The sequence below is a fragment of the Octopus sinensis genome, linkage group LG4 (genome assembly GCF_006345805.1).
Source record: "Octopus sinensis linkage group LG4, ASM634580v1, whole genome shotgun sequence".
Lineage (NCBI taxonomy): Eukaryota > Metazoa > Mollusca > Cephalopoda > Octopoda > Octopodidae > Octopus > Octopus sinensis.
In genome coordinates, this window is record NC_043000.1 from 96,013,249 (window position 1) to 96,028,873 (window position 15,625).

General features: G+C 37.6%; 1 protein-coding gene across 2 annotated transcripts in view; it reads right to left on the reverse strand.

The window, feature by feature from the left end:
- LOC115210876 (ran-binding protein 9) overlaps nt 1-15,625 on the reverse strand; it is a 184,866-nt gene that overhangs the window by 44,628 nt on the left and 124,613 nt on the right. For both annotated transcript variants that reach the window (XM_029779643.2, XM_029779645.2), the window contains exon 4: nt 8,898-9,065. In XM_029779643.2, coding sequence (XP_029635503.1) covers nt 8,898-9,065 — 168 coding nt within the window. The remainder of the gene's footprint in view (nt 1-8,897; nt 9,066-15,625) is intronic.

Consider the following 15,625-nt stretch of genomic DNA (forward strand, 5'->3'; position numbering starts at 1 on the left):
CTTTACAACCCCCATAACTTAGAGATTCAGTAAAAGACAATGATGAAATAAGTACCAGGCATGAAAAAAATAAAATGTACTGAGGTTGATTTATTCAATAAAATCTTTCAAAGCAGTGCCCAAGCATGGCCATAATCCAATGACTGAAACAAGCAAAAGATAAAAAGGTGCCACTTTATCATGTGGTCTACCTAACCATTTACACTTTAACATGCTGTCTAACCTAGCCTTTAACCCTAATACTAACACAGATCAGGTCACTTCACAGTGTAGACTACAGATACTGTGGTAGACCACATGCTAAAGTAACACCAATAAAAGATAGATGTCTGAAAGCTGTATAACTTTTAAGAGGTAGAATGCTATTTCAAAGATAAATATACAAATATACAACTTTATCAAATTAATGTTTGGTCAAATTTAAGTTTATTTAATAGGTATTGTGAATTTTAATGAATGAGCTCACCCTAATTATACATGCTGATCATGACCTTGATGAAGAAAGACATTAGCTAAATGGTGCTGAGACAATTTGTCAACAGTCACTTCCTTGCTGATCAATTTGCCAGTCAATTTATTGCTCAGACAACTTGGCACCATGCCAATTCATCATTGGTCAATTCATAGTGAATAACCAAGTCAGAATGTCACTAGGTCATTTAAATGTTACTCTGGTTCCAGTTTGTAATATTTGCTTTTGGTTCAAATGTTACTGCTATCAAGAAAACACCTGCCATGCAACCATGAGCCAGTACTTCATTAGAACTCTCACAATGACCCTAGATATTGGGTCTCACTATCACCAAGGATTGCTTCTAGCTAAAACCCATCCTTAACATAACTTGGACTGCATCCAAACAACTGGCCCTTCTCAGAAAATATTTCAATCCCCAACAATTATTGATATTCTGCAAAGCTCAAGTGAAGTCCACAATGAAGTATATTCTTTCTGTATCTGGGATGGTACTGCTGCTACATTTATAGATGTCCTAGAACTGCACCCAGAAAAGGTACACCCAACTGATTAGCATAGTCACTTACAAAGCTCTTAAGCTTGATTTTGAAGGAAAGACCTTTATCTCTAATTCAGATTTCAATGTTCTTAATTACTATTCCACACTCCCTTAACATTACACAAGACCATACAGCTATGAGATCAGTTACACACATTAGAAATTTGTGTGCACACACATGTGTGAGTACCATACAGTAAAGGCTTAGTTTCTGGTGGAGTAACACTGGGATATAGTTACAATTGCCAGTTGGTGCCTGTTTTACTTCATGTAGGGAGCTCATCCCACCAGAAAACACACAGACATCTTAACTTCCATTTCCCCCCCATCTAACTGAACACAATGAAATTGATCATCATTGATACATTCTTCAGAGGATGAAACATCAAAACAACTGAATTTTATTCTGTACCAGAGCAAAAGTTAAATTTATATTTATCCTTCATCCTTTTGTATGCATGCGTGTGTGTGAGTGTGTGAATGCATACAAGTGCGTGTGTGATAGAAGAGAGTAGTTACCATATCTTTAAAGCACAGGACTAAAAAGTCAAATGTCACTAGATCAAAGTCTACCACTGAAACTATGTTGATGTAATGGAAGCTATTCTGTCCAGTTAATCATTCCAGCTAAAAATAAATAAACGTAAAAGATTCAGAATGGAAACAGAAACTGACTCATAATCAACTCCAGGCCATTATCGTACTTGTTAGAGATAAACAACAACAAAATGACAAGGGTGGAGTGAGAGGTGGGGGTAAGCTGCCAATGACATTAACAATGTATGTGAAGGTGAACAAACCCAACCAGAAATTGTTATAATGTCACTGGACTTAGTTGTCTGATAATACACTGCAATATACACAGTGGATTAACATTAATAATACTACTGATAATAGTCATACACAAGATATGTACAAGACAACAAGTGCTGTGAAGGAAGCCATACAGTCAATTAAATTGACCCATTACTGGTAGTCATTTTCATGACATCCTGAAGCATGAAAAGCAAAGTTGGCTCTTGTAGAATTTTCAGTCAGAATTTAAAAGACAAAGAATTTTCTTACAGTACTTTGCTGAAGACATGGCTACCTGTATAGTGCTGGTTCCACGATAAAATACACATGGTATGCTCTGTAAGGTGGTTGGTTGGAAGGGTGTAAGCCATAGAAACCATGTCAAATAAGGAACACATAAGTGAGGTGTGGCTCTCCAATGGCAATAACTCAAAATAAGAACTCACAGTGGTGACACGTTCAGCCCTTACCAGTATGGATATTGAATGTAAAATTATTTAATTTCCCTTGGGGCTCTAGTGATTCTGCAATCTACTGTACTTCTTAGTCATTATGACTCCCTTGTAGACTACTTGATTAACTATAAGGGTAACTAGGCTATATCTTACTCTGCCAGATATTTTAAGCCTCTCAACAGATCCACTTTGCTGACAGATGCTACTACTCCAAGTCAAAGCAGACCAGGGAACAATAGTGGCTAAGAGGTGGTTCCACACTCCTGAAAACCTTGAAACTTCTGAACCAAGGCTCCACTACTAGATGCAGTCATACCCATGACTAACACACACACACACAATGAACTTCAGTTACTGCCTACCAAATCTGCTCACAAGGCATTTTGGCCTGGAACTATGAAAGAAGACACTTACCCAAAGTGGCACACAATGGGACTGAACCTGAAACTGTATGATTGGAAAACAAACTCCTTAAGTGTTTTCAATAATTTCTAAACATTGGCAGAAAGGCACAGATTTGCTGGGATGGATGATAGTTGACTGAATCACCCTTAGTATATGGCTGGCACTAATTTTAGTTAACACCAGAAACAAAATAGAGCCAATTAGAATGTTTATAATAGATTATAATATCACCCTCTATCTTATCCAATATAGTATGTCTATATAATAGCTAGGCACTGTGGAGAGGGTAATCAGAAAGTACTGGAATGGCAGGCATAAGGCAAATGAAAGAAGGAATACAGGAATCTTATACTTCAGAACTTGCTGGTTAAAAAAAATACACTCACTACATTGATTCTTTCCATCTAATCTGTTTGTCTCTCTGTCTAAACATGAATGTGTGGAAAAGTGCATGAGTGTAACTCTCTGTGCCGAGCATTTAATACAATATATTATTCTCAAAAGTATAACATAGTGGAGAACTCTCTTTTCCCATATATACCTACTTGATAATAACCACCAATACTACTATTAATATATATGATACAGACATGATTGTGTGGTTAAAGAGCTCACTTTGGAACCATACAATTTTAGGTTCAGTCCCACTACTTGGCACCTTGGCTAGCCAATGCTTTGTAAGTGTATTTAGTAGACAGAAGCTATGTGGAAGCCCATTGTATATGTCTAAGTGTATGCATGTGTGAATTTGTCATCTACCCCACCACTCTTGATTGACAACATGTGCTGGTTTATTTACATCCCTCATAATTTAACAGTTCAGCAAAAGTGACTGATAGAATAGGTACCAGACTTTAAAAAAAAAACAGATACTGGAGTTGATTTGTTCTAAGGAAACTTTTTAAGACAGTACTCCATCATCAACAAAACAAATAAAAGACTTTATATACATATATCTAATCTTATATGATTTTATGCCCACTTTCGATGCTGGCATAGGTAGTACAACCCTATGCTTACTGAATCACCTATGTGTTTGATAACCACATTCAGTCTCACTGCAGATATATATATATAAACATATGGATAGGGTTCTGAATACATATTTATATAGGTGTGTATGTATCTATTATAAATGTGTGTGTGGGTATGTGCAGGTATGACTGTGTGATGAAAAAATTCACTTCATAACCACAGGTCAATGAAAGCTTATGGATTGATTTGGTGGATAGAAATTGACAGAGACTTCTCTGTATATGTATGTTCTTGATATCATGCATAAGTCATGAACAAACATTACCACTTTATAAACAGCATAATTTGTTTGCACTCTTCCTTGGAAACATGTCCAGCCACTGTGCTGTTCATGTTCAAGTAACTAAGTAAAATATCACCGGGAAACAAGTGAAGGTTGGCAACAATAAGAGCATCCAGCTGTATCTTCAACCAAAACTAAAAAAGAAAACGGCCCCTGAGTCTTCAACCAAAACTGCAAAAATCTGCATTTTGCTTGATTATAAGCATGGAAAATGGACATCCATGCCAGTGTCATATAAAGAGCATCTGTGCTGGTGCCACATAAAAAGCTCCCAGTACACTCTGTAAAGTGGCTGGTGTTATGAAGGGCATCTAATGTAGAAACCAAGCCAAAACAGACAACTGGAACCTGGTGCAGCTCTCCAGCTCTAGCCAAACTGTCCAATACATGCCAGCAACGAAAACAGACATTAAATGATGATGATGATGATGATGATGATAGATATTAGGCAAGAGGAAAAAAACTTAGGAGAACCAGGTTTGTTGGTAGAACAAAGATCCAAAATTCAACAGTATAAACAATATTAAGAGAAGTATTTGTCACTTTCTCAGACTAAGACATCTTGACTTTATAGAGAGAAGACCAAGATGTACAATGTAAAATACTAAGCTAATCCATAAGAATTATAAATGTTGCTATGATACAGCATGTTCCATATGAGCAAAGATGAAAGCCACTACAATGCTGAATAAAAGATGAAGACAAATATGTACAATACTTTGGCTTTAATAAAACCTTATAATGAAATGAAAAATCTAGATTTAAATGTTAACTGCAAACAATAGCAAAACTGTTATGACATGCACAAAACTGTACAGTATAACTGTGGGCAGAGTATGATATTCAAATCAATAAACTTTTGACAGTCTAAAAGCTCTCAATCTTTAATTAAACTACAAGATCTCCATTGGAAATAAATCAAATTATAAAACACAAAAGACTTGATATTACAATTTTCAACATAGACATTAAATGAATAGAACTCCAGAACTTGTCCACCTACTCAGAATTTAGGCTAGATGTTTCAAGATTGTGGAGAAGAGCTAGTACAATAACGAGAGGCTGTTGTTGCACTGCACTCAGTCCTTGAGAAGTTGCCATTTTAAACTGCAAAACTAAAAATACAATCAGCAAACTTTAGAAATCCATATTAAAAAGGAACCACAAATAACTGAAAGAAAATTGCACACTGTCTGGAGCCGACACATCTGAAATATTTGTTTTAATTTTGCTTCCAGTGATCAAGGCCAACAACCACGTATAGTGACAACAGAAAAGAAACACAACAAAGACAACATAGCAACATAGACAATAAAAAAAAAACTCCATCAAATTACAATAATCTACTTAAACTGAGACTACGATTAAAGAACATTTCAACTAAAGTCTGTGATGGAACCTATTCAATCCTCAACCACGACAGAATTTTGCTGAATCATGTACAAATATAGAAATAATGTTTTTAAACTTAGAGAAAAGAAAATAAAGCAAAAATGATAATAATAATAATAATAATAATAATAAAATGGGAATTCACATTACAGATTTTTTCTTTTTTATGAAGCTTGATGTTTACGTCATGCAGATATGGCCATATGGTAAGACGTTTACTTCTTAACCAGATAGTTTCAAGTTCAGTCCCACTGCATGGTACCTTGGGCAAGTGTCTTCCACTACAGACCCAGGCTGACCAAAGCCAATTGTGTGTGTGTGTCATTGTCTTGACATTGTGCTGGATGTTGTAAATGAGTGTCATTCAAATCAAATATTACTCTTTTACTCATTTCAGTTATTTGACTGTTGCCATGCTGGAGCAGCACCTTTAGTCGAGCAAATCGACCCCAGGACATTCTTTGTAAGCCTAGTACTTAATCTATCGGTCTCTTTTGCTGAACCGCTAAGTTACGGTGATGTAAACACACCAGCGATGTTGGAGAGACAAACACAGACACACAAACATATACACACACACACACATATATACACACACACACACACACACATATATATATATATATATACACACACATATATACAACGGGCTTCTTTCAGTTTCCGTCTACCAAATCCACTCACAAGGCTTTGGCCGGCCCGAGGCTATAGTAGAAGAGTGCCACAAAGTGGGACTGAACCCGGAACCATGTGGTTGGTAAACAAGCTACTTACCACACAGCCACTCCTATGCCTATTTTGTAAAAAAAAAACATGTCTGTCCAAAGGGAAATATTAACTTGTTTGGAAACACCTGGAGAGGAAGGACATCCAGCCATAGAAAATCCTACCTCAATAAATTCCATCTGACCCATGCAAGTACAGGAAAGAGGACACTAAAACAATGATGATAATGATGATTTTATATAGTAATTCATACAGAGAAAGAAAATGTCCAGAACAGAATACTGCCTGGTATTTTATTGCTTTGTATTTTTGTCATTTTTTTAGTTGTTGTTGTCGTCCATATTAGCTAGAACGCAAAGTTATTCAAGTACAACAAACAAAGTTAAGTTTCATCAGCATGTATTTATAGAAACACATAGTCCAATAGCATAACTGCGTAAGAAAGAAAGAAAGAAAGAGAAAGAAAAAAAACTAAACTTAAGAAAACAAAAGCAAATGACTTCATCCTGTCAACAAGAATGACGAAATAAATGATTCAAGTGGAAACCCACCTTTCCTGATAGTTGCGATGATTAATACAATAGTAACATTTAAAAAAGCTAAAAAGTATTTTCTTTGTGTTTATTATTTTGTAGTATCTTTTTTTGTGATTTTCTCTCTAAGTATGCTTATTTACTTACATAATATACATACACGAACATGTTTACCTTATGTATATAAACCAATAGGTATGTGTATATGTGTGTGTGTGTATAAATAGATAGACAGACAGACATACACACATCAATCATAGTTTTTAACAGCCAAATTTTTTACAGATCACACTGTAATTATGTAAATTACATACATGCACACATGCGCTCACACACACAGATTGTGTGTGTGCGTGTTTATGATTTTATCTAATTAGATACATAACGACACTGTGAATATGAATGTGTGTGTGTGTGTATGTGTTATTTGCCTTATTGGGTCATAGGTGATAAAATCACCTATCCCAACAAATTATTCTGGTGAGGAAGGTTGTTAGAAACCCAGCAGGACAAAAGCAAAACCTGTGGAAAGCACAGCTGAACCCGCCACAGGGTCAATAACTCCCAAGCAATAGTACATAGGACACTGAAATGTCCCTATAAAAGTACTTTAGGAGTGGCTAAACCCTTTACTTCTAATCAGAACATCTGTCTAGAAAGAGAGTAAATAGAGCTTCTTAACTGGGGATGGGGAAATCTATCTACATTACTCTGCTGTCTTCTGAATGTATCCAGAAAGACAACAGATAAGATCATTATTTTTTATGAAAAAATAAAGGGGTCAAGGCAGTCAGCTTTAATCCTTTAGCATTTAACTCTTCAGTGTTTGGATTAATCTGCCAAATTTAACACTTATGCATTCACATTGTTTTGAATTAATCATACATTCTCTTATAGCTTTGGGGGTTGGATGTTGTGATTGTTTACTTTTAGACTTACATTGTAGGGTAGGTGTGAGATGCCATTGGTTTGAACGTAAAGCATGAAAAATATTTAGGCCGGATATGACCAGTTTAAATGCTGAAGAGTTAAACTGGCCATATCAATCACAATAGTGTGTGCGTGTGTGTCTGTGTATGTATTTGTCTCCCACCACCATGACAACTAGTGTTGATTTGTAACTTAGCAGTTAAGCAAAATTCACCAATGAAATAAGTGCCAAGCTTAAAAAATAAGTATGAGGTCAATTTGTTTGACTGAATCCTTCAAGTCAGTGTTCCAGCATGGCCATAGCCCAATGACTGAAACAAGTAGAAGATAGAAGATAACTGTAAACAAGCACTCACACACATAAGTATATATGCATATAGGCTTTTATTTGCTTCAGTCATTTGACTGCGGCCATGCTAGAGCACTGCTTTAAAAGGTTTTTAGTCGAAGAAATCAACACCAAGACTTATTCTTTGTAAGCCTAGTACTTATCTATCAGTCTCTTTTACCGAACCATTAAGTTACAGGGACATAGACATGCCAACATCAAGTGTCAATCGATGGGGGGGGGGGGCGGACAAACAGAGACACACACAAATATGTACATACACACACACACACATGATAAGCTTCTTTCAATTTCTGTCTACCAAATCCACTCACAAGGATTTGGTCAGCCTGAGGCTATAGTAGAGGACACTTGTCCAAGGTACCACACAGTGGGACTGAACCTAGAACTATGTGGTTGAGAAGCAAGCTTCTTACCACACAGTCACATCTGGGCATGTGAAATTTTGAAGTTGTACATGTCCATCAACTAACTTGATCTGAGACATTAATGTCGAAACTGAAGTAATTACATCACGGAAGAGAGATTTCAGTTATTTATATAACCTACAAAAACTATTAATTTCACAATTCAGTTCCCATTTATTTTTGAACTATCAAAACCTTCTTCGCCCAACTGTGACCTGGTTGCTGACAGTGCCATTGTTGATCATAAAAAGTGAATTTACCAGCTTTTGTAGACTTTTAAATAGCTAGAATGGCTCTTCCATTATGTAATCATTACCAGAGCATGATTTTATTACATCATCATTATTAACCCTTTAACATCCAGATTAATTTGTCAAATGAATTGCTTTTTTATTTCCATTGTTTGGAATTAATTATGCATTATCTTTGAGATTTCAATTAGCATGACATAAGAAGGTAGATGTAAGAGACAATATCTGACCACTAAGAACACAAAACAAGTAGAATATTTTGGCTGGATATGGCCAGTTTAAATGCTAGAGGGTTAAATTCGCAACAGATTTCTTTCACTTACCTAAATTCACGCCATTTTTTGTATAGAAGCAAGTATTTTCAATCAAGTTTACACAGCATCCAATGACATCTCCAGTAGTAAATGTTGGTCCGTAGGGTTGGCCGGTTCCAGAAGAACAAAAAGAATTCCCATCATCTCCATGATAACCATAGGAATTTTTATCCCAACCTGAAAGAGAGCAAAAGAGGTAACTTAATAAAAAGCAATTATTTCAATTTTATCTGTACATCTCATGCACTGATATCATTCACCATCATTGTTTTAACATCCAATTTTCCATGCTCACATGGGTCAAATAGAATTTTGTTGAGGATTTTCCAGTTAGATGCTCTTCCTGTCACCAAACCTAACCTGTTTCCAAGTATGATTACATTTCTCTATGACCAGGCATGTTTTCACAGAATATTGGGAATGAAGGATAATGCTTGCTTGATGGACACATTTGTTTACAACTACCATACAATGTCAAGGTAAGGAGACAGTAACACACACACACACACACACATATATATATATATATTGCTATTATGCAGAAATGTCATCAGTCCAAAATGTTGCTTTTTCAGAAAATGAAAAAATAGTTTCACCATTCCATTTCTTTTTACATTAGCAACAGCTTCGGCTTAACAATAATATTTTGTTGGGTGGATAAAATCATAACCTCCATGAATGTTCGATATTTTCAATCAGAAATATTTTTGCAAAACTGTCATATGTAGGACTTACTACACTTTTGCAAAATGCTAAACCGTTGTACTACACATCAACAATTTTCACATCTTGGCATCTGAAGCAGTTGGAAATATGATAGTTTGATCAAAAGAACCAGTGATTGCAAGCAAAATTAAATACTGAAATTGGCCCAATTTAGACATAAGATAGTTTAACATAATAACAATGATATATATGTATAGGGTGCGATGGGTAAATTGTCATCATCATCATCATCATCATTTAGCGTCCGTTCTCCATGCTAGCATGGGTTGGACGGTTTAACTGGGGTCTGTGAAACCGGAAGGCTTCATCAGGCCCAGTCAGATTTGGCAGTGTTTCTACGGCTGGATGCCCTTCCTAACGCCAACCACTCCGTGAGTGTAGTGGGTGCTATTTACGTGCCACCTGCACAGGTGCCAGACAGAGCTGGCAAACGGCCAGGAACGGATGGTGTTTTTACGTGCCACCGGCACGGGGGCCAGGCGAGGCTGGCAACGGACACGAGCGGATGGTGCTTTTACGTGCCAGCGGCACGGGGGCCAGACGAGGCTGGCAACGGACACGAGCGGATGGTGCTTTTACGTGCCAGCGGCACGGGGGCCAGACGAGGCTGGCAACGGACACGAGCGGATGGTGCTTTTACGTGCCAACGGCACGGGGGCCAGGCCAGGCTGGCAACGGACAAACGATCAGATGGTTCACTTAACCACAGCTGCAATTTCCACTGATGTTGATTTGGTTTGATTTTGACTGTTCTCACTGGTCTTGCCGGGTCTTCTCAGGCACAGCATACTTCCATAGGTCTCGGTCTCTAGTCATTTCCTTGGTGAGACCTAAAGTTCGAAGGTCGTGCTTCACCACCTCGTCCCAGGTTTTCCTGGGTCTACCTCTTCCACAGGTTCCCTCAACTGCTAGAGTGTGGCACTTTTGCACACAACTATCTTCAGCCATTCTCGTCACATGCCCATACCAGCGCAGACGTCTCTCTTGCACACCACAACTGATGCTTTTGAGGTTCAACTTTTCTCTCAAGGTACTTACACTCTGTCGATTATGAACACTGGCACATCCATCGGAGCATACTGGCTTCATTTCTTGTGAGCTTACGCATATCCTCAGCAGTCACAGCCCATGTTTCACTACCATGTAGCATGGCTGTACGTACACATGCATCATACAGTCTGCCTTTTACTCTGAGCGAGGGGCCTTTTGTCACCAGCAGGAGTAAGAGCTCTCTAAACTTTGTCCAGGCTATTCTTACTCTAGCAGTTACACTTTCAGCACACCCACCCCCGCTACTGACTTGGTCACCTAGGTAGCGGAAGCTATCAACTGCTTCTAGTTTTTCTCCCTGGAACATGGTAGACGTTGGTCTCTGCACATTTTCAGTGTTTATTGCTCCTGAGCATCTGCCACAGACAAAAACTATTTTCCTAGTTAGCCTTCCTTTGACATTGCTACACCTCTTATGTGTCCATAGCTTGCACTTGGTGCACCTTATAGAGTTTCTACCTACACCTTTTTTACAGATCGAGCAGAGCCATCTACCTGTAGGCGTTACTATTTTATATTTTTAATTTCGCGCATGCACATTGTCTGCTTTTGATTTTGTCAACTACACAGTATAGTAGGATCAGTTGGGCACTGTCTGAGAAAAACAGCACCATGATGCAATTCACTCTGCAAGAAATTTGGAAATGTAGTGCTTGGCATTTGCACCAGAAGCTCCAACATGAACATTTCAGAGTGTTTGAGTGTCAATCTGGGGACAGTACAGAGGATTTGGAAAGAGTTGGATGAGTCTGATGGTGATTACAAAGGCACAGCAGCTCAGAAAGCTCACTCTGATCATTCTGATAAGAACAGAATTCCTGAATTTGTTGGTGAGATCCAGGTCCTTGTTGACAATGATCCCTCCAAGTCAATCAGGTCCATAGGAGTGTCTGGGTTTCTTATCAGGCAGGTAGTGCATGACAACATTCAGTATTCCTCATACAAGACAAGAAAGGGCCAGTTTTTATACCAAGCCAGCAAGGAAAAGAGGAAAGACCATGCTACAACAGCTTTTGAACAAACTCAAGTGTCCCCTCCAAATGAATATGCTTTAGTTTTTCTCAGACGAGAAAAAATTCTGCCAGGATCAGATAGTGAACCCACAGAACAACCATTGGCTTGCTGTGTCCCCAAAACAGGTACCAAGAGTGATAAAAATCAAACATCCAGTCAACATCATGGTATTTAGAGTGATCACTAGCAATGGCAACATTATGCCTTCATTCATCTTCCCACAGCCTCAGACACAAAGGCCTACATCAAGTACCTGGAGGAGGTAGTGCTGCCCTGGGTGAAGAGGGTGGCTGCTGGAAGACCCCATGTCTGGCAACAGGACTCTGCACCATGCCAAAAAAGCAGGAGAACCTAGTCATAGCTGTCAGACAATTTCTGTGACCACACCTAACATCTGGCCACCTAACTCCTCAGCCTGCAACTTCCTTGATTATTATGTGTGGAACACAGTTAAGTGAGAGTCCAACAAAACTCATTCTGACACCAAAGATGAACTGAAGACAAGAATTATGGCAGCATTCACTAACTTAAACAAGGAAACCATCCAGAAGAGTTGCAGGAGATTCTGAAGGTGTCTGGAGGCCATGGTTGAAACCAATGGCGATTTGATTGAATAAATTTACTCTTTAGTATTTCAAGATATCTTTATGTAATTTTGGTAAATATATCTGTTAAAATGAGATGTCAGTGTTATTTTCATTTCTGCATAACTTAGACAATTTATTCACAATACCCTGTATAATTAAGTTGTCAGATATGAAATTTGCAGAAAAGAAAAGTTTGCTAATGTTTTATAAATACAAGGAATAGTTCTATTCATCAGAGTATGCACCCATATTGTCAATACATGTTTGCCATTTCAGCAGTAGCTTGTCCAGCCCAGAACTGTAAAATCCTGGCTACCTAGAGTCAATAAAATCTTGGAAGGCCTGTTTTACAGCATCGTTGGAATTAAATTTTTTTCCTATCAAAAAGTTATCCAAATTCTGGAAGAGGTGGTAGTCACTGGAGGCAAGATCAGATGAGTATGGGGGATGATGGGGAACTTCCAACTCCTGTAGTTTCGACAATATCATTTCTGCCATGTGCGGTCTGGCGTTGTCTTGCAATAAAATAGGAGTGGATCTGGGGTTTTTTTTGTAAATTTCTGTATCATCTGGTCCAGTTGGCTGCAGTATACTTTGGCTGTGATTGATGAGCCAGGTTTAATGAAATCATAATGGATCACATCTGTGCCAGACCACCAAACACACACCATCGGCTTCTTTTGCTGAATTTTGCTTTTTGGATTGTGTTTTGGTGGCTCATCTTTGTCCAACCATTGTGCTGAACATTTATGATTGTTGTATTGGATTCATTTCTCATCACATGTTACAATTCAATTCAAAAATGATTTGTTTCTGTGACAAGAAAGTAGCATAACGCAGGCTTCCAAACGTTGCTAGTTCTGATTTTCATTGAGTTCATGTGGAACCCACTTATCCAGCTTTTTCACTTTACCAATTTGAACTAGGTGAGTCAATATTGTTTGCTTGCTTACACCAAACAACAATGATAATTCATGGATCTGACTCGATGGTGGCTTTCAGTTCATCATTATTCACCTTTGTTTCTGGTCGACCACGTTGTTCATTTGTGAGGTCAAAGTTACCAGAATGAAATTTTGCAAACCAATTTGATACTGTCTGCTGTGTAATATCATTAGAATGAAATATTCCATTAATATTCCAAGCTGTCTGTGATGCTGTATTTCCAAGAAAGAACTCATATTTCAAAACTGTACAAATCTCTGACTTATCTATCTCTAAACAAAAATAGCAAAAACCGATTTATAAACACTTTATAAAGTGCAAAATGAGTTAGAATAAAAAAATGTGTCAGCTTTCTAACAAAAAATAAAGAATGTCAAAATATAATAATGGTGCAAAATGAGCAGCTGTCAAAGCTTACCATATGCCTTACTACAAATTTCATACTTAATGACTTGACAACCTAGTGTGTGTGTGTGTGTATATATATATATATATATATATATATATATATATAAATTGTTGCAGGTGTGGCTTCATAGGTGCAGGCACGGTTGAATGGTAAAAAGCTTGCTTTGCAACCACATGGTTCCAGGTTCAGTTCCACTGCATGGCACCTTGGGCAAATACCTTCTGCTATAACCTCAAGCCAACCAAAGCGCTGTGAGTGAATTTTGTAGACAGAAAAGAGACTGGGCTTGAAGATTAAAATAAGAACTAGGGTTGGTTATGTGTATGCAGTTTAACTTGCAAGGCATGTCATTTTTGTGCTATAATAGAAGACACTTGTCCAGGGTGCTGTACATTGGGACTGAACCCAAAACAATGTAGTAGTGAAGTGGGCTTTTTAATTACACAGCCATGACTGCACTTATAAATAATAAATCTTGAAAATTTTGCAGGAAATTATATAAAGACAGTAGAGAGCATAGGAATTGATTTCTTTTTAGCATTGTTCTGCAACAATTTAGTGGTTATTATTAACCCTTAAGGAGAGAATATGCACACCTAACAACAAAATAATTTCAATCTAGTTGGATCTCATTCAATTTCAGTCTGCCCACAACCATGACAAATGCTCTCTATTTGTAAAATGATACTTAGCGCATGTGTGTGTGGAGATCTGTTACTAGCTGAAATCAAATATTACTAACTTCCATAATGTTTGAGTTAAGTCAACAATGACATACATCAAGTCAATAAATTAATTAAAAGAGAGAAAGGGAGAGCGCGAGTGGGGTGGGGGCATTGCTATCTGTGGTGTCAGTATTTCTTTCTTGTGATTTCCCATGACGTAGGTACCTGTTATGTGAGCCTAAATATCTGAATCTAAGCTGAACAAATATGAATAAATAAAGATAGTGGACATCAAAAAGTATTGGCTGAGTGATGTGTGAAGAAGATGACTACATTAGTATTGAACATGTGATATGAATGGATAATGCATGTTGAATAAAAATGTTGATAGTAGAGTGTATCAGCGATGTATGTAAACCAAAGATGACTTGAGAAAAGGCAATTAACCTAGAGCTGAGAATGCTTGGTATCCCAGATGAAATGATACAGCATCGAAACACATGCAGGGATAATGAGTTAAAAACATTTTCAAGTATGGTAACTCAAGGAAACAAAGTTTAAAATAATAATAATTTTTCACATCAAAACACAACAATAAATGTTGATGATGGCAATGGTGATAGTGGGAAGTTATAGCAGATGAATCAAATCTGGTATTCAATTAGTATTTTACTTTATCATCTTTTAGAAGGATAACAAAACAAAGTAGGCCTTGGTGGGAATTGAACACAGTGTAAACGGATGTGACTACAACAGGTGCTGATGCTCTGATTTTGCCATCTAACCATCCTTCAGAATTGTGGTCAGCAATGGTGATATATTTCTCATGCATACATAGTCAGCAACTAAACCATCACAAGCACCAATCCACCCACTCTTTTTACTGGGTGTGAAGGGTGTCTGGACACTTAACAGGATTAACATGATCATTTCTATATTCCTGATCAAAACACAGCCTTTGTTTGAATTAATATTGAAAATAATGATGAATTGTCCCTCAATACTACTTTCCCCGCCTCAGTTGAGGGTCCTGTCTTCAAGTTACCTGGTGACCTCACTGCTGCTGGTGCCATGTAGAATGGCTCCCAGTGCACTCTGTAAAAGTGGTTAGCATTAATTATAAAGGACATCCAGCTACAGAGACCATGTCAAAGCAGACAGCAGGGCTTGGGTGACATTTTTTGACTTGCCAGTTTCTGTCAACTGTCCAAACCCATGCCAACATAGATAATGGACATATGATGATGATGATGATTTAGTAAAATAACCTTGCCATTATTAAACTGTTTGGAACATAACATGAAATTTTGTAATGGGAAACTTTTATTTAGATCACTTTAA